General features: G+C 40.3%; 1 protein-coding gene across 3 annotated transcripts in view; it reads right to left on the bottom strand.

Annotated features, from left to right (window-relative positions):
* The window catches only part of LOC118007890 (charged multivesicular body protein 3), a 103,611-nt gene that overhangs the window by 9,568 nt on the left and 77,934 nt on the right, over positions 1-16,109 (bottom strand). For all 3 annotated transcript variants that reach the window (XM_035001115.1, XM_035001113.1, XM_035001114.1), the window contains one exon: positions 9,405-9,584. In XM_035001115.1, the coding sequence (XP_034857006.1) occupies positions 9,405-9,584 (180 nt within the window). The remainder of the gene's footprint in view (positions 1-9,404; positions 9,585-16,109) is intronic.

The raw sequence follows: 16,109 nt of genomic DNA, 5'->3' as shown, positions 1-16,109 counted from the left end.
TACACTAAGTGGAAAAAAAAAATCAATCCCAAGAGGTTACATACTGTCTGATTCCATTTATATAACATTCCTGAAATGATAAAATTATGAAATGGAGAACAGATTAGTGGTTGCCAGAGATGGGCTGGGAGGGAGATGCCAGAGATTAGGTGGGTAGGTGTGGTTATAAAAGGACAACATGAGGGATCCTATCCTTGTAGAAATGGAAACTGAAAACATTCTGCAGCTTGACTATATCAATGCCAATATCCTGGTTGGGATATTGTACTATAATTGGGGAAAATTGGCAAAGGGTACACAGATCTCTGTATATTACTTCTCATAACTGCGTGTGTGTGAATCTACAATTATCTCAAAATAAAAACCTTAATTAAAAACTCTCATGGGGCACCTGGGTGGCTCAGTCATTAAGCGTCTACCTTCGGCTCAGGTCATGATCCCAGGGTCCTGGGATTGAGCCCTGCATTGGGCTCCCTGCTCAGTGGGGAGCCTGCTTCTCCCTCTCCCTCTGCCATTCCCCCTGCTTGTGCTCTCTGGCTCTCTCTCTGTCCAATAAATAAAATCTTAAAAAAAAAAAAAAAAAAAACCTTGGAAAACAATATAGGTAGGGGGCGCCCAGGTGGCTCAGTCGGTTAAGCATCTGCCTTCAGCTCAGGTCATGATTCCAAGGTCCTGGGATCAAGCCCCTCGTTGGGCTCCCTGCTCAGTGGGGAGTCTACTTCTCCCTCTCCCTCTGCCCCTGTTCATGTTCTCTCCCTCTCTCACACGCTCTCTCTCTCAAATAAATAAAACATTAAAGAATATATAAAAATAAAGCAATAATATATTCCCATGCCTGCCTACTAAAAAAGATATACACAAAAAATACAAGTTCTGCTATGAATACTACTATAATAACCAAAGATGGAAACAAAAGTAGCTAAATACAGGCTTCACTTCATAATCAGCAATGCAAAAACTAATGTAGATATTCTGAAAAGAATTTGACACCAATAATAAAAGCAACAAAAGCACAAAACTCTACGTATCATAGGTTCTTGTGGAAATTACAGTTAAATTTAAAAAACAGAAAAGGAAATTAAAATAAATATAAAAAAATGGCATCAACACCAAAATTCTGCAGCTCCTTGATATCGAGGGCCCAGGGAAGCAAGACACTCACAAACTGGACTGACTGTGATTATTAAAAGCCAATTCAAACATGGCAATCACAAACAGAACGAATACAATTTGGAGAAAATATGGAATCTTACAATATTTCACAATAACGACAAGTGAAAGCTCAGAGAAGTGACAAAAACATTCAAGCCTCAAAAATAAAAGTATCTTTGAAGAGAGTAAGATACTTCTTCCTTATAATAGGGTTCAGAAAAAGAGTTAAAAGATAAATGATTTATAAGAAACATCCGATACATAATAAGAAATAAAGAACAGAAAGATAAAAATTAAAAGGAAAAGGAGATAGTACACATTCTATAACATGGGAAACTCAACCAAAGGCCATGAAAGAGAATTACAGTCATTAAAAATGATTGGCACCATGCACCTTTGGGAAACTTTTAAAATTTAAAATCAAGTTTATTTATAATTTATATGCTACCACTTGAAAAAATAATTTGAAACGGTTTATTACAAAGACATTGCATTAGCAGGTATCATAAAATAAATAGAGAAGCAGGACTCCTGGGTGGCTCAGTCGGTTAAGCGTCTGCCTTCGGCTCAGGTCATGGTCCCAGGGTCCTGGGGTGGAGCCCCGCATCCATCGGGCTCCCTGCTCAGCGGGAAGCTGCTTCTCCCTCTCCTCCCTGCTTGTGCTCTCTCTCACTATCCCTGTTGCTATCTCTGTCTCTCTCTCTCAAATAAATAAATCTTAAAAAAAAATAAGTAAATAGAAAAGCTAAAAAGGGTGAGTTGACTCCACAAATGTAGGCCTTAAGTTTCTCAACAGTGGCACTGCTGAATGGTTTGGGCTGGACAATTCTGCTGTAGGTGGCTGTTTGATGCATTCTAAGTGTTTAGCAGCATCCCTGGCTTCCACCCACCACATGCCAGTAGCATTTCCCCCATCCTCCAGTTGTGACAACCAAAAATGTCTCCAAACACTGCCAAATGTCCCCTGAAGGGCAAAACTGCCCTCTGTTGGGGATCAGTAACCTAGGCTGGCAGAGCTACTACAACTGAGAATAAATTTAGCTTTAGCATCTCAACAGCTGGGGCACAAAGGCTAACCGTGTTCTGAGCCTTGGTAAGGAGGCTGGTAGAAGCATACTGTCTCGCTGGGAAAGATCATTTTTTTCCAGCACTGGGTTCTAACAGAAATTTCATACCCCAAGCTTTACTGACTATACCAGTAATTGTATAGAAGTTATAGAAATAGTCTTCATATAGCTGTCTCTTTTCCATCAAAAAAACAAGCAAAGGAACACTGCAAATATAGCTCAGGAAAGGCATTTCTGTGGGAAGCAAAGCTAAGAGGGATGAAAATGTGGCTTTCTGATGATCCAGCCTGCTACAGACAGGACCTTGAAAATTCTAGAACTACTATGTCATGTCATTCACTTAATGTCAATTATATATTCTTGTACACTCACAGCTCCGTAAAAGAAGTATTCATATCAACAATAACTAAAATTAAAAAGGAAACAAACAGAAGCAATCAATTTGTTAGGGAGGTATGCTTTTACCCTTTTAAAAATTTCTATTACTGTATTTTGTTTGTGCAAAGGAAAAATATTTCATCTGAAAAAGACAATTTGCTCTATAGATTTTGAATTTGTGCAAGTTTTGAAGGAAAACATTTAAAACCACTGAATAAACACATGGACAATACATGACACAGATACATATTTTAGAAGATTATTATTGTTCAGCAAATCTTACAGAAATTGAATTTTTATCTTGTATATGCTAGATCACATTTTAAACGCCAAATAAAGGGAAAAATCTGTTCCTATGTGTTTATTTATGGGCTTGGACTTGGAGACCTGGGTAAGAAATATGTATGTATGCATATCTATTACTGTATTGCCCATTGTATGTAATACGTGTAATTATATGTTTATGTAAGAACAGTATGTCATTATATATACATGTCATTTATATATAAAATGACACACTATTAGAGTAAACAAAGCAAACTGCCCGCCACTCCAGATGGCGCTGTAACAGTAGTTATTGGTGGAGAGGGCTGAGGCCAAAACAAGGGAATTGGTGAACACTTACTTTTTATTTTATATATTTGTGCAGTATTTTTTTTTTACAGTAAGCCTGCGTAACTTTTAAAAATTTTTGATTCAACATCAGTTTAAATTTCACAAACGTTATGTTTCACTTCAAAGATCTATACTTTGCAAACTCACTTTCAAGTGCTCCTATCAAAGCAAGGAAAACAAACAAAGAGGCCACAGAAGGAGATCGGAACAGGTCCCTAAGTAGAGAGGCTGCCCTAGCCTGACCCTCTCTTTTCATTGCCTTTCTTGCTCCTCTGGCAACTCTGCCTCAACTACCCATGGGCTCAGAGCTCCCTTTCAGTCCCTGCCTCCAGGACTCCACGATGGTTCAGCATCCAGGCCTGGCCCACCTTTATTTTTACTGTGACAAAATATGCATAACATAAAATTTACTGTTTTAACCATTTTTAAGTATCATATTCACACTGTTGTGCAGTTGTCACCACCGTCTCTAGAACTTTTTTCATCTTCCCAAACTGAAATTCTATCTCCATTAAACGCTCAATGTCCCATCTCCCCTCCTTCCAACCCCGGGCAACCACCACTGTACTGTCTCTACGCATCTGACTGTTCTAGGTACCCCACCCAAGTGACATCATATAGTTGTTACCTGTCCTTTTGTGACAGGCCTATTACACTTAGCATAACGCCTTCAGGGTTCATCCACATTGTAACAACGTGTCAGCATTTCCTTCCTTTTTAAGTTAAGGCTGAATAATATTCCATTGCGTGTACACACATTTTGTTTATCCATTCATCCTTCAATGGACACTGGGGTTAACCTTTACCTTTTGCCTACTGTCAGTAATGTGACAATGAACGTGGATGTACAAATATCTGTCTGAGTCCCTGCTTTCGATTCTTTTAGGCATACACCCAGAGACGGAATTTCTGGATCGCACGGCAATTCTATTTCCTGCCCCACCTTTGAACCTCTCTCTTGATTTACTCCAATTAAAGCATACTCATCATCTGTCTTACTCTGCAAGAAGCTGCTGTCAGAAAGCGATCACTTGGAAAGCATCTAACCATGACAATGTATTAATAGCTGACAAGGTTTAACATATTACCCTTCCCAAGGACATCTGCATTTTAACTGAAGAAACATCTTAAGGAAAATGACTTCATCAAATGGTGGCTTTTCCAAGCAGCAGCAGGCTGGGGGCGGAAGGGGGGGCGGACATCGAGGGCAAGACCCTAATATCTCAGGAACTCTCAGTACAGTATTCCTAATTTCCTCTTTTCTATTCCAAAATGTAGACTTCTCCCTCCTGCCCTGTCCTTGATGCCACCTTCAGTTACCTTCGCCGCTGTATTTATTAATTTGCCAACAGGAACATCCTACTATAGACCCTCTCAACAACCCTCCTTGGGGGTTCCTCCTACCAGGCATTGTGCTTAGGTGCTAGGGAAGCAGGGCGATCCTGCTGGAGTCAATCTGGTCAGCCCCAAACAGAATCTCCGTTCTCTCTTCAAAGCCGCCTCCTTCGCCTGGGTTTCCAGTGTCTTTTAATGGCCCTGCATTCTTCAGGCTCAAGGGCTTAGAGCATTTCCAGCTTATTTATACCTTCACTACGTCCATTTAGTCTGCATCCAGACTGGGTCTTCCTAGCGTCCTCTCCTCCACTGCATCCCGTCGGACTGAGCTACTCAGGCCCTGCCTGCCGTGGGGGCTCAGGTCCCCCTGCCCACCATCCCGCTGTGCCAGGCCCTGGCACACTGCAGTCTGGGCTCGCAGGCAGCCGCGGTGCTCCACTGCCTACAAGATGAATGACAGCTCCTCAGTTTAACTTACCAAACTGACTCCAAATTACCCTTGGAGCTTTACCTCCCACTGCCCCCCTTAATGTGCTCTTGTCAAACGGAATCAAGTGCTGTCTGCTGAACACAGCCTGAAAGATTTCACCTGTGCCTTTGTACATCCTAACCAATCAACTGAGAGGACTCCGATTCTCCCCAAAATACTTTTCCTCTGAACTCCCCTTGCATATTATCTCGCCATCACTACCGCCTGTCTCAACCGGAACTTGTCTCTGAAAACCCTTGCTCTCCTAACAGCTGTAAAAACCGTCTTCTTCACCTTCCTGCTCAGCCTCTCTGGCCATCCCTCCCCCTTGCTCTCAGGCACCCCAACCGCCCAGAACTTCCTTCAGTGCTTTAAGTGCACAGTTCTTTTTGGCCCCAGGGCTTTCCGGCAGTCTGGCTGGCCCCGCCCCCATCCGCCACCACCCACGTCCTCCAGCAGGTACCATCAGTCCCTGAAAGGAGCCATCGCTGACTGCAATTCCCTTGATCACATGAACAGTCCCCTGGTGCTTACTGCAAATTTGCAAGACATCCACTCTTAAATTAAATTCATTATTTATTAGGTATTTTTATTTTTATTAAATTTATCTGATTATTTGCTTTCCACCCCATATTCTAGAGGGCAATGACTGTGCCTGTAATGTTGATTATTTCATCCCCTGTGCCCAGCAATATATCCGGCACATAACAGGGGCTAAAAAAAAATGCATTTATTAAATGCATTATCATTTCGCTCTTTGTAGCTTCTATCTGCCTGAGAAGACTGGGGAAGGTCCTGACGCAGCCTACATTTAATCCAGCCTCCCCACCCTCTTCTCCCTCTCCCTTTCTTCCTTAAAAAAAGAGGAGACAGAGGGAAGAAAGGGGTGGAGAGAAGGAGCTCTGAGAAACAGTTCAAGGAACACTAGAACATTTCAGAAAGAAGACTGTCGATAGGAGGAAAAAACTGTGTTCACGAAATAAGAACAGGATGATTTAAAAAAAAAAAAAAAAGATCAGAGAGGGGCGCCTGGGTGGCTCAGTGGTTAAGAGTCTGCCTTCGGCTCAGGTCATGATCCCAGGGTCCTGGGATTGAGCCCCGCATGGGGCTCCCTACTCTGCGGGAAGCCTGCTTCTCCCTCTTCTCCCACTCCCCCTGCTTGTGTTCCCTCTCTCACTGTGTCTCTGTCAAATAAATAAATAAAATCTTAAAAAAAAAAAAAAAAGATCAGAGAACTCTTTTCTGTAAATAAAATTAAGACAGCCAAAATAAAGCATTCAAGAAAAGAAACAGAAAATAAAGTAGAGGAAATTTCTCACAAAGGAAAACGCAGTGACAAAATCAATGACAGTGATATTCTGAACCCACATATAAAGCACTCACCACGTGCCAGGCGGTGAACAAGCCTCACACCTCCCCTATGAGGAAGGTGCTATTATGATTTTCAAAATGGAAAACAAGAAAGGTAAGAAAATTCAAGGATCAGTCTGGGAAATCTGACAACTAAAATCTTTTGCTTCCAGAAAGAAACAGAAAACAAAATGACAAAGAAGTGATCACATGAACACATCCAAGAACTAAGAGAGCAGGGAATAGAAGGGACAGAACCCCTGTCTTTTAGGAATCCATGTGGAATTATTCACAGATGAAAGCGTGTGAGGTCTTGGGCTCCCAGGGGAAGATGCAGGCAGGAAGTGCGCGTACAGCTGAGGTCCGACCCGCCAAGATTTCGGTGCAGGTGCGGCAACTGTGCCATGCCCACTAAGAAGGGGAGATGCCACCCATACACGAGGTGACAGAAGTTGGGCTTGCACATGAAAATGTGGAAAGCAACATTTGGAGGAACAAGGTTAGGTGAGGTCACCTGGGGGACAGAGAACATGGAAAACAGCAGGGGATCTAGAACAGAGCTTCGGAGCACTTTGACATTTAAAGACCGAACAGCAGGTATTTTACTTTTCCGTTGTGATAAAACCACAAACAATATATATTTGAAACCAATGATAAGGTATATTATTATGGGTGGATAAAGGATAACAAGCTTCTGACTTCTCTACAGTACATACGAGAGCTTTTGTTACCTTTACTACTGAAAGAACATGCTACAGAAGAAGAGATTTTTCAGGCATATTGCTTGTGAGCTGTAACTGAAAAGGTTTTTAGGAATCAGTATACAGAAAGAAAAGGTGAACAGAAGACCCTGATCAAGTACACTAGTTCCCTGAGAAATGTTATCTGCTATTAACAAGGTAACATTTCTCAAAAATTACAAAGTCTGACAAAGATTGGTGAAGAGGTATGGAAAAAAGAACTCTCATCTGCTGCTGGTGGGAATGTAAATTAGTAAAGCCTCTTTGGATAGCAATTTTGCAATTCTACCAAAATTTAAACACAGTTATTTTTAACCCAACAATTCCACTTCTGAGTATATAACTGTCCTAAAGAAACCTTAATGCACGGGCGAAAGTGAAAAGACGTTCACAGCTGCACTGTAATAGCAAAAAATTAAAAACAGCCTAAATGTGCATTAATGGGAGAAGGAAAAAAATGTGACACATCAGTCGGATGGAACACCATAAAGTAGTTTAAAAATATATCATTATCGGTATACTTCAAAAACACAATGATAAATGGAAAAAAACAATGCAGAATTGTATATATAGTATAAAAACATTTCTACACATTTTAAGATTCATGACAGCGGTTACCCATGGGGAGGTTGAGAGAGAAGGGACTGGAACTGAGAAGGCATATTAAAGGAGCTTCAACTTTAGTAATACGGCTTCTTCTATAATATAAAACTGAAGCAAATATAATAAGATGTCAAATTTTATTGATTCTGGGTGACAGGTACCTAAGCATCTACTATATTATCCGGTGTACTTTTATCTTTGCAACTGGGGAAACGAAAGAGGCTGTGCATACAGTGCTTTATTCATGGGAGAAGTGGGGGAGCAGAGTAAGCTAGATGTTTTCTAATGTTGATTCAGTAAAGGAAATACTGAAAAATTTTAAAATAAGTTCACCGTGGTCAACTGAACATGTATCTTACCCTTACAGCATGTTGCAGAAAGAAAAAGAAGTAAATATAAAACCTTCCTTGCTGGCTATGAAAGGCAAGAGTATACTTAAGCTTTCAAACTGACAGGTTAAGATTAGATTATTTCTTCCCGGTACTCTATGGTACTCTGGCTTCTTCAAAGGCATGTATCTAGATTACATAGCCAGTATTTAAATTTAAAGAGTGTGTATGTGTGTGTGTGTGTGTAATTACTTAGAGCTTAAGTAACAGATTGTAAAAGTTAAGATGATGTGGTATGGTTGGGTTTTTTGGGTTTTTTTTTGGTCCTTCCCAATCCATTATTAGTGTCTTCAGTATCTGGAGAAAGAAACTGATGATATATTCATTACTAGGCATTTTTAACAACTACATCTAAATGTTAACATTGAACACAAAGGAATACCTTCAGAGCCAAACACAACCAAATAATGGATTAGGTACTCATTTGGCACCAGCCTCTAAACTGAAATAGTCAAGCCTCCTCGCTTTTGAGTGTGATATATCATCAGTGTCGTATCTGACAGAGAGCTGAAAACATTCCTTAGTGAAAAATTTCACTGTAATTCCTGAGTCAGTACTCAAGCCTAAATATCTGACAGTCACTTGCTGCCATTCTCAAGGAATGATACTTCTGAGTTAGGACTTCTTAATTTAAAACCAGAAACCAACTGGTTGTAAAATTTAACCTATGACTCAAGCTGCCACTGACCTGAAGACTGATTCATGTAAAAGATCACAGAAGTATTATACTGGACAATAAAAGAAAACTTAATTATGTTTATTTTAAATATTATAAAAATTTTTAGAAATTAAACTGATAATTCACATGTGTGCTGAATACCCATTACATAGTCTACAGATTCCTAAGATGTAAGGAAGCATTAGGTAGGCAGCCAGAGATAAGGCAGAAAAGGAGGTGGTGTGAAAGCCAAAGACAAACGTGGACTATTTTAAAATTCTGCCTAGGGTGGTCTGTACCCAGGTGGGGTGAACACTCTTCCTCCTCCTCTAACGCACTTCTTAACTCCCATGATTCAACGCTCAGGTCACTTTACAACGCTGTTCACACAAGGGAAAATATTCTAAGTAAAGGAGATTAATATGCATATTTTGCCATTATTATAACAACTCTGGCAAAAGAAAATGAATCCTAATATGATAGTGATAATTATATTTTGCATTTGTGTAACACCCCAACCAAGACAATATAAAGAACAAAAACCAGAGCTGAGACTGTTTCTCCTACTCGAGGAAACCAGCCAGTACTGATAACAAGAGCAAGAGCATCAGCATTAATGAGGAAGCTATAAGGTAACTGCTCTCTTACCTAGCTGGTTCTTCATCCCCATGAGCACAGAGTTCATGTGAGCTTTGGAAGCATAGAGCTTGCTCACAGCCTTCCTTGACCTGATCATCTCCTTGGCTAGAACCACACAGACGTCCTTCTGACCCTTCTTGGCAGCATCTTTCACTGACCGTTTCACTTTTTCTTCTTCTCTTTGGATATCTAAATTTAGATCATAACACAAAACACCAAAAATTAAAGGTAAACCAGGAAATGTATTGGCACTCAAATCTGTTCTTATGGTGACCTAACTGTGTCTATTAAAAGGAAAACAGGGGCAGCTGGCTGGCTCAGTCAGTGGAGCGTGCAACTTTGGATCTCAGGTTTGTGAGTTCGAGCCCCATGTTAGGTGTAGAGAGTTCTTAAAAATAAAATTTTTTAAAAAATTAAAAATACAAGGAAAACAGAGAGGAACATATAAACAAAATTAAAATAATTAATGTAATAGGTTTTCATTTTTTCCAGAAACATTAAAGTAACTTAAAAGTAAATCCTACTATAGCAAAATTTCAAAACTGCTTTGGTAAGGGCATCTGTTGGTACTGGTACTAAGGAACTTTAAAAATACTGTAAATGAATATATTCCAGAGCTTGCTCTAATAATCAACAGTGTTCCCACGATTATGGGAGTATAATCTCTACATTCGTTAATGATTTATAAAATCCTCCAACTTAAGGAAAACCCAAACATATTAAAAGTATCAAAACATCATCAACTAGAGGTAAGATAGGTCTATATTATGTGTTTGATGAACAGTAGAGAGATTTTTATTGTGGTAAACACACATAACATAAATTTTCCATCTTAACCATTTTTAAGTGCACAGCTCAGTGGTATTAAGTACATTCATATTATTGTGAACCATCACCACCATCGCTCTTCAGAACTCTTTATAACCTTCCAAACTGAAACTCAGGCAATGTGCCCAGGGTGGCGGGGATCTGTCTCTTGCTCCAACAGTGTGCGGACAGAATAGGCTCCAACCACCTTTCTAGTTGCAATCTTTGGAATTGTCTCTCAGCCATCCTCCACCTAGGGGACCAGCCAACATCATTATTTCGATCTTAGCTCTTTACTGCCATCAACCGTGAGTGCCTAGACTGGTCAGAATTATTCCACTGAGGGTCTGTGATTCATAAGAATTATTCCGCCGTCAACCTCCTGGTCAACATTCACCTGCAGGCCTCCCATACCTACCTCTCTCCTCAGCTTCTATTTCAACCACTATGATGTGGCTCAGCAGGGAGGGGGCCACTTCCTCCACAAGTGGGCACCAAGCATCTCTTGAAGATGCAGAACCAGTGCCCTCTTCAGGAGGTGCAGAAGCCACCCCAAGATGAGTGGGGCAAAGTCCTGGATACCACAGAAAACACCATGCCCCTGGAGAAAAACCCGAACCACGCCCTTTGGCATCTGCAAGCCCCAGCTTCTGCCCATGCAGACCTCCACTTCTGGGAGAACCACTTCCTAGATAAGGAGGTGACACTCGTCAAGAAGATGGCGACCACCTGACTCACCTCCGCAGGCTGGCCAGCCACCAGGCTGGGTGAGGATCTCTCATGTAAGACTAAGAGCCTGCAGAGCCTAGCAGCCTTTGAGGGGCCCTTCTTGCCCCCTCTGGTGTCTGGGGTTCTGCCTGAGCCTTTCCCTACAGGCACCTGGAGCCCTTGCCCAAGCCCTGGACCATCTGGAAACATTTTTCGTGGCAAAAACAAGACACCTGAAACTCACACCCATTAAACAATAACACGCCATTCCCTCCTCTCACCAGCCCCTGGTAACCATCATTCTATTTTCTGCCTTTATGAATGACTACTCTAGGTACCTTATATAAATAGAATCACAGACTATTTGTCTTTTTGTGACTAGCTTATTTCACTTAGCAGAACATCCTTAAGGTTCATCCATATTGTTGCATGTATCAGAATTTCTTTTCTTTCTAAAACTGAATAATACTCCATTGCGTGTATATACCAAATATCAAATTTTGTTTATCCATTCATCCATCAACAGACATTTGGGTTGCTTTGAACTCTGAGCTATTGTGAATAATGATGCTATGAACATAAGTGTACAAATATCTCTTGGAAGCCCTTTCAAATCTTTTGTGTACATACCTATATTACCATAGACTGGGTGCCTTAAACAACATAAATTTATTTCTGACAGTTCTAGAGGCTGGAAGGTCTAAGATCAAGGTGCCAACAACCAATCTGGTTCCTGCTGAGAGCCTGTTTCCTGGTATGCAGATGGATACCTTCTTGCTGTATCCTCACATGGCCAAGAGATACTAACATTCAGTCCATAGCATTCTGCCTCCACCCAAATTTATGTCCTTCTAAATGCAAAATGTATTCATTCCATCCCAACCACCTCAAAAGTGTTAACTCGTTCCAGCATCAACTTGAACTTCTAAAGTCCGAAGTCTCATCTAAATATCATCTAAACCTTACACCTGAAACTAATGTAACATTGTGTCAACTATACTAGAAAAATAATCAATCAATAAACATCTAAATCAGGTATGGGCGAGACTCAAGGTATGATTGATCCTGAGGCAAAATTCCTCTCCAGCTATGAACACATGACTGGCGTAAGATAGACATTTTCTTTTTTTTTTTTTTAAGATTTTATTTATTTATTTGAGAGAGAGAGAGAATGAGAGAGAGCACATGAGAGGGGGAGGGCCAGAGGGAGAAGCAGACTCCCTGCCGAGCAGGGAGCCCGATGCGGGACTCGATCCAGGGACTCCAGGATCATGACCTGAGCCGAAGGCAGTCGCTTAACCAACTGAGCCACCCAGGCGCCCAAGATAGACATTTTCATTCCAAAAGGGAGAAAAAGGAAAGAAGGAAGAGGTGACAGTCCCAAGCAATTCCAAAACCTAGCAAGGCAAACGCCACAAGATCTTAAGATTTAAGAATAATCCTCTTTGACTCAATGCTCTGACTTCCAGACCCACTGAGGTGGCAATATCACCCCCATGTTTTGGTGGGGCACCACCATGCTGTGGCTTTCTGTGGAGGCCCCACCCAACCTGAGGGTCTACCAGGCAGGGGGTCACACCCCCAGGGCCTGCCAGCAGTCCTTCTCTATGGCTTTGACTGGAGGCAGTCTGGATTACTAGAACCAAGACGGCAGCCCTGATGATCTCTGAATCAGCTTTTGGAACATTCTTTCCTTTCCTTGAAAATAGTGCAGGTTTAAAGGCTAATGGTTTGTTTATCGTCCTGTCCTGTAGAATCTAAGTCTGACAGCCTTCCTTCATTCCGACCTGTATCCATTTCCTTCAGTTCAAATTGGCAGTGATCTTGCTGGCGTCACTGAAGAAGTCCACGGTTAACACATGTTCTAATCTCCTTACCAAACAGTTGGTCATCCATACCCTTGTTGTCTTCTTCCAAACATGCTTTCTCATTTTCTGCAATATGTGCAGATTGAGGCTATGCCAAATCTTTAAGTTCTGGTTCCTTTTTGCTTAACAATTCCTTCTTTGAAATAATAAATGAATTCAGTAACATTGCAGGATATAGTACGCAGAAATTGGCTGCATTTCTATACATTAATAACAAAATAACAGAAAGAGAAAGTAAGAAAACAATTCCATTTACACTTGCACCAGAAAAAATAAATACCTAGGAATAAACTTAACCAAGGAGGTGAAAGACCTGTATTCTGAAAACTATAAAACACTGATGAAATCAATGAAGATGACACAAACAAATGAAAAGATATCCCATGCTCATGGATTGGAAGAATTAATATTGTTAAAATGTCTATACTACTCAAAGCAACCTACAGATTCACTGCAATCCTTATCAAAGTACCAAAAGCATTTTTCACAGAACTAGAACAAATAGTACTAAAACTTCTATGCAACCACAAAAGACCCTGAATAGCCAAAGCAACTTTGAGAAAGAACAAAGCTGGGAGTATTACAATCCCAGATTTCAAGATCTATTACAAAGCTATAGTAATCAAAAGACTATGGTACTGGCCACACACAAAAAAGACATATAGATCAACAGAACAGAATACAGAGCCCAGAAATAAACCCATACTTATATAGTCAATCTATGACAAAGGAGGCAAGAATATACAATGCAGAAAAGACACGATTTTCAGTAAATGGTGCTGGAAAGTTGGACAGCTACTTGCAAAATATGAGACTACACCACTTATACCATACACAAAAATAAACTAAAAATGGATTAAAGACCTAAATGTTAAGACCTGAAACCATAAAACTCCTAGAAGAAAACACAGGCAGTAATGTCTTGGACATTGGCCTTAGCAAGATTTTTCTAGATAGGACTCCTCAGGCAAGGGAAACAAAAGCAAAAATAAATTAAGACTACACCAAAATGAAAGCTTCTGCAAAGTGAAGGAAACCATCAATAAAACAAAAAGGCAACCTACTGAATGGGAGAAGATATCTGCAAATAATATATCCAAATAGGGGTTAATATCCAAAATATATAAAGAACTTATATAACTCAATGCCAAAAAACTCCAAGCAAACACAAACAAAAAACCACCCCAAACAATGATTTAAAAATGGGCAAAGGATCTGAATAGATATTTCTCCAAATACATACAGATGGCCAACAGATCCATGAAAAGATGCTCAACATTACTAATCATCAGGGAAATGTAAATTAAAACCACAATGGGGTATCACCTTACACCTGTCAGAATGACTAGAATAAAAAAGACAAGAAATGACAATTGTTGGCAAAGATGTGGAGAAAAGGAAACTCTCATGTACTCTTGGTGGGAATGTAAATTGGTGAAAATGGAGAAAAATAGTATGGTCCCTCAAAAACTTAAAAATAGAAATACTATATGATCCAGTAATTCCACTACTATTTACCCAAAGAATACAGAAAGACTAATTCGAGGAGACATATGCACCCCTATGTTTATTGCAGCATTCTTTACCATAGCCAAGATTTGGAAGCAGCCCAAGTATCCATTGATACATGAATGGATAAAGATGGGGTATAGACACACAATGGAATATTACTCAGCCATAAAAAGGAATGAAATCTTGTCATTTGTGACAACGTGGATGAACCTAAAGGTTATTATGTTAAGTGAATTAAGTCAGAGAAAGACAAATACTGTATTATTTCACTTATATCTGGAATCTAAAAAGTAAAACAAATGAACAAACAAAAAGAAACAGACCCATAGAGAACAAACTTATGGTCTACGGCCATACCACCCTGAACGCGCCCGATCTCGTCTGATCTCGGAAGCTAAGCAGGGTTGGGCCTGGTTAGTACTTGGATGGGAGAACAAACTTATGGTTGTCAGAGGGGTGGGGGGAAGGTTGGAGGGTGGGCAAAAATGGGTGAAGGGGAGTGGTAGATACAGGCTTCCAGTTATGGAATGAATAAATCACTGGGATAAAAGGTACAGTGTAGGGTATTTTAATAGTGTTGTATGGTAACAGATGGTAGTTACACTCAAGGTGAGCATAGCATAATGCATAGAGAAGCTGAATCACTAAGTTGTAAACCTGAAACTAATGTAACATCATGTGTCAACTATACCTCAATAAAAGAAAGAAAAACAATACTTCAGTTCCTTTCTTTCTCCTTGCATTTTACTATAAACAGGAAGAACCAAGCCTCCCCTCCAATACTTTGCTTAGAAATCACTTGAGCTAAATATACAATTTCATTGCTTGCAAGTTCTAACTTCCACAAAACACTAGACCCCAAACACAGTTCAGCCAAATTCTTTGCCATTTTATAAACAAATGCCTTTTCTCCATTTCCAGTAACATATTCCCCATTTCCAGCTGAATGGCCTTTAACATCCGTATCTTTACCAATATTATGTACACAGTTATTTAAGTGTTCTCTAACAAGATGGAGGCTTTCTCTCCAGCTTTTTTTTTTTTCCTAAGCCCTCCCCGGAATTACCGTTGAAGTTCCATTCCTGGCAAAGTAGGCTTTTCTTAGCTTGCAACTCAACACTCTTCTAGCCTCTACCCGTTCTGGACCCAGTTCCAAAGCTGCTTCCACATTTTTACATGTTTGGTACAGCAGCACCCCACTTCGTGGTATGAATATCTTATTAGGTCAGGCTGCTATAACAAATACCATAGATTTGGTAAATTAAACAACAGAACTCATTTCAAACCATTCTGGGGACTGGGAAGTCCGAGATGAATGTGCTGGCTAATTCAATTCCTGATGAGAGCCCTCTTTCTAGTTTGCAGATAGACACCTTCTTGCTGTATCCTCACATCATGGACAGAGATTATCTTTCTTGTGTCTCTTCTGAAAAGGGCACTAATCCCAACCATAAGGGCTCCACCTTCATGATCTAATTATTCCCAAACCCCCACCACCTCCATATTATCACACTGGGGATTAGGACTTCAACATATGAATTTTGGGAGCAAAACAAACATTCAGTCCATAGTAATACTCAAAAGTGTAATTGTGGAATCACATGGCAATTCTATTTTTAACTTTTTGAGGAACAGCCATACTGTTTTCCACAGCTGCTGTCCTCATTTTACATTCCCACCAACAGTGATCACTGGTTCCAGTTTCTCTATATCCTTGCCAACACTTATTTTGTTTTGTTTTGATTAATAGCAGCCATCCTAATGGGTGTGAGGTGTTCTCTCATTGTGGTTTTGATGTGCATTTCCCTAATGATTAGTA

The sequence above is a fragment of the Mirounga leonina genome, unplaced genomic scaffold (assembly GCF_011800145.1).
Source record: "Mirounga leonina isolate KUSES-001 unplaced genomic scaffold, KU_Mleo_1.0 Mir_125, whole genome shotgun sequence".
NCBI lineage: Eukaryota > Metazoa > Chordata > Mammalia > Carnivora > Phocidae > Mirounga > Mirounga leonina.
The sequence above is the reverse complement of the archived record's forward strand: the minus strand, read 5'-3'. Positions and strand labels throughout refer to the sequence as shown.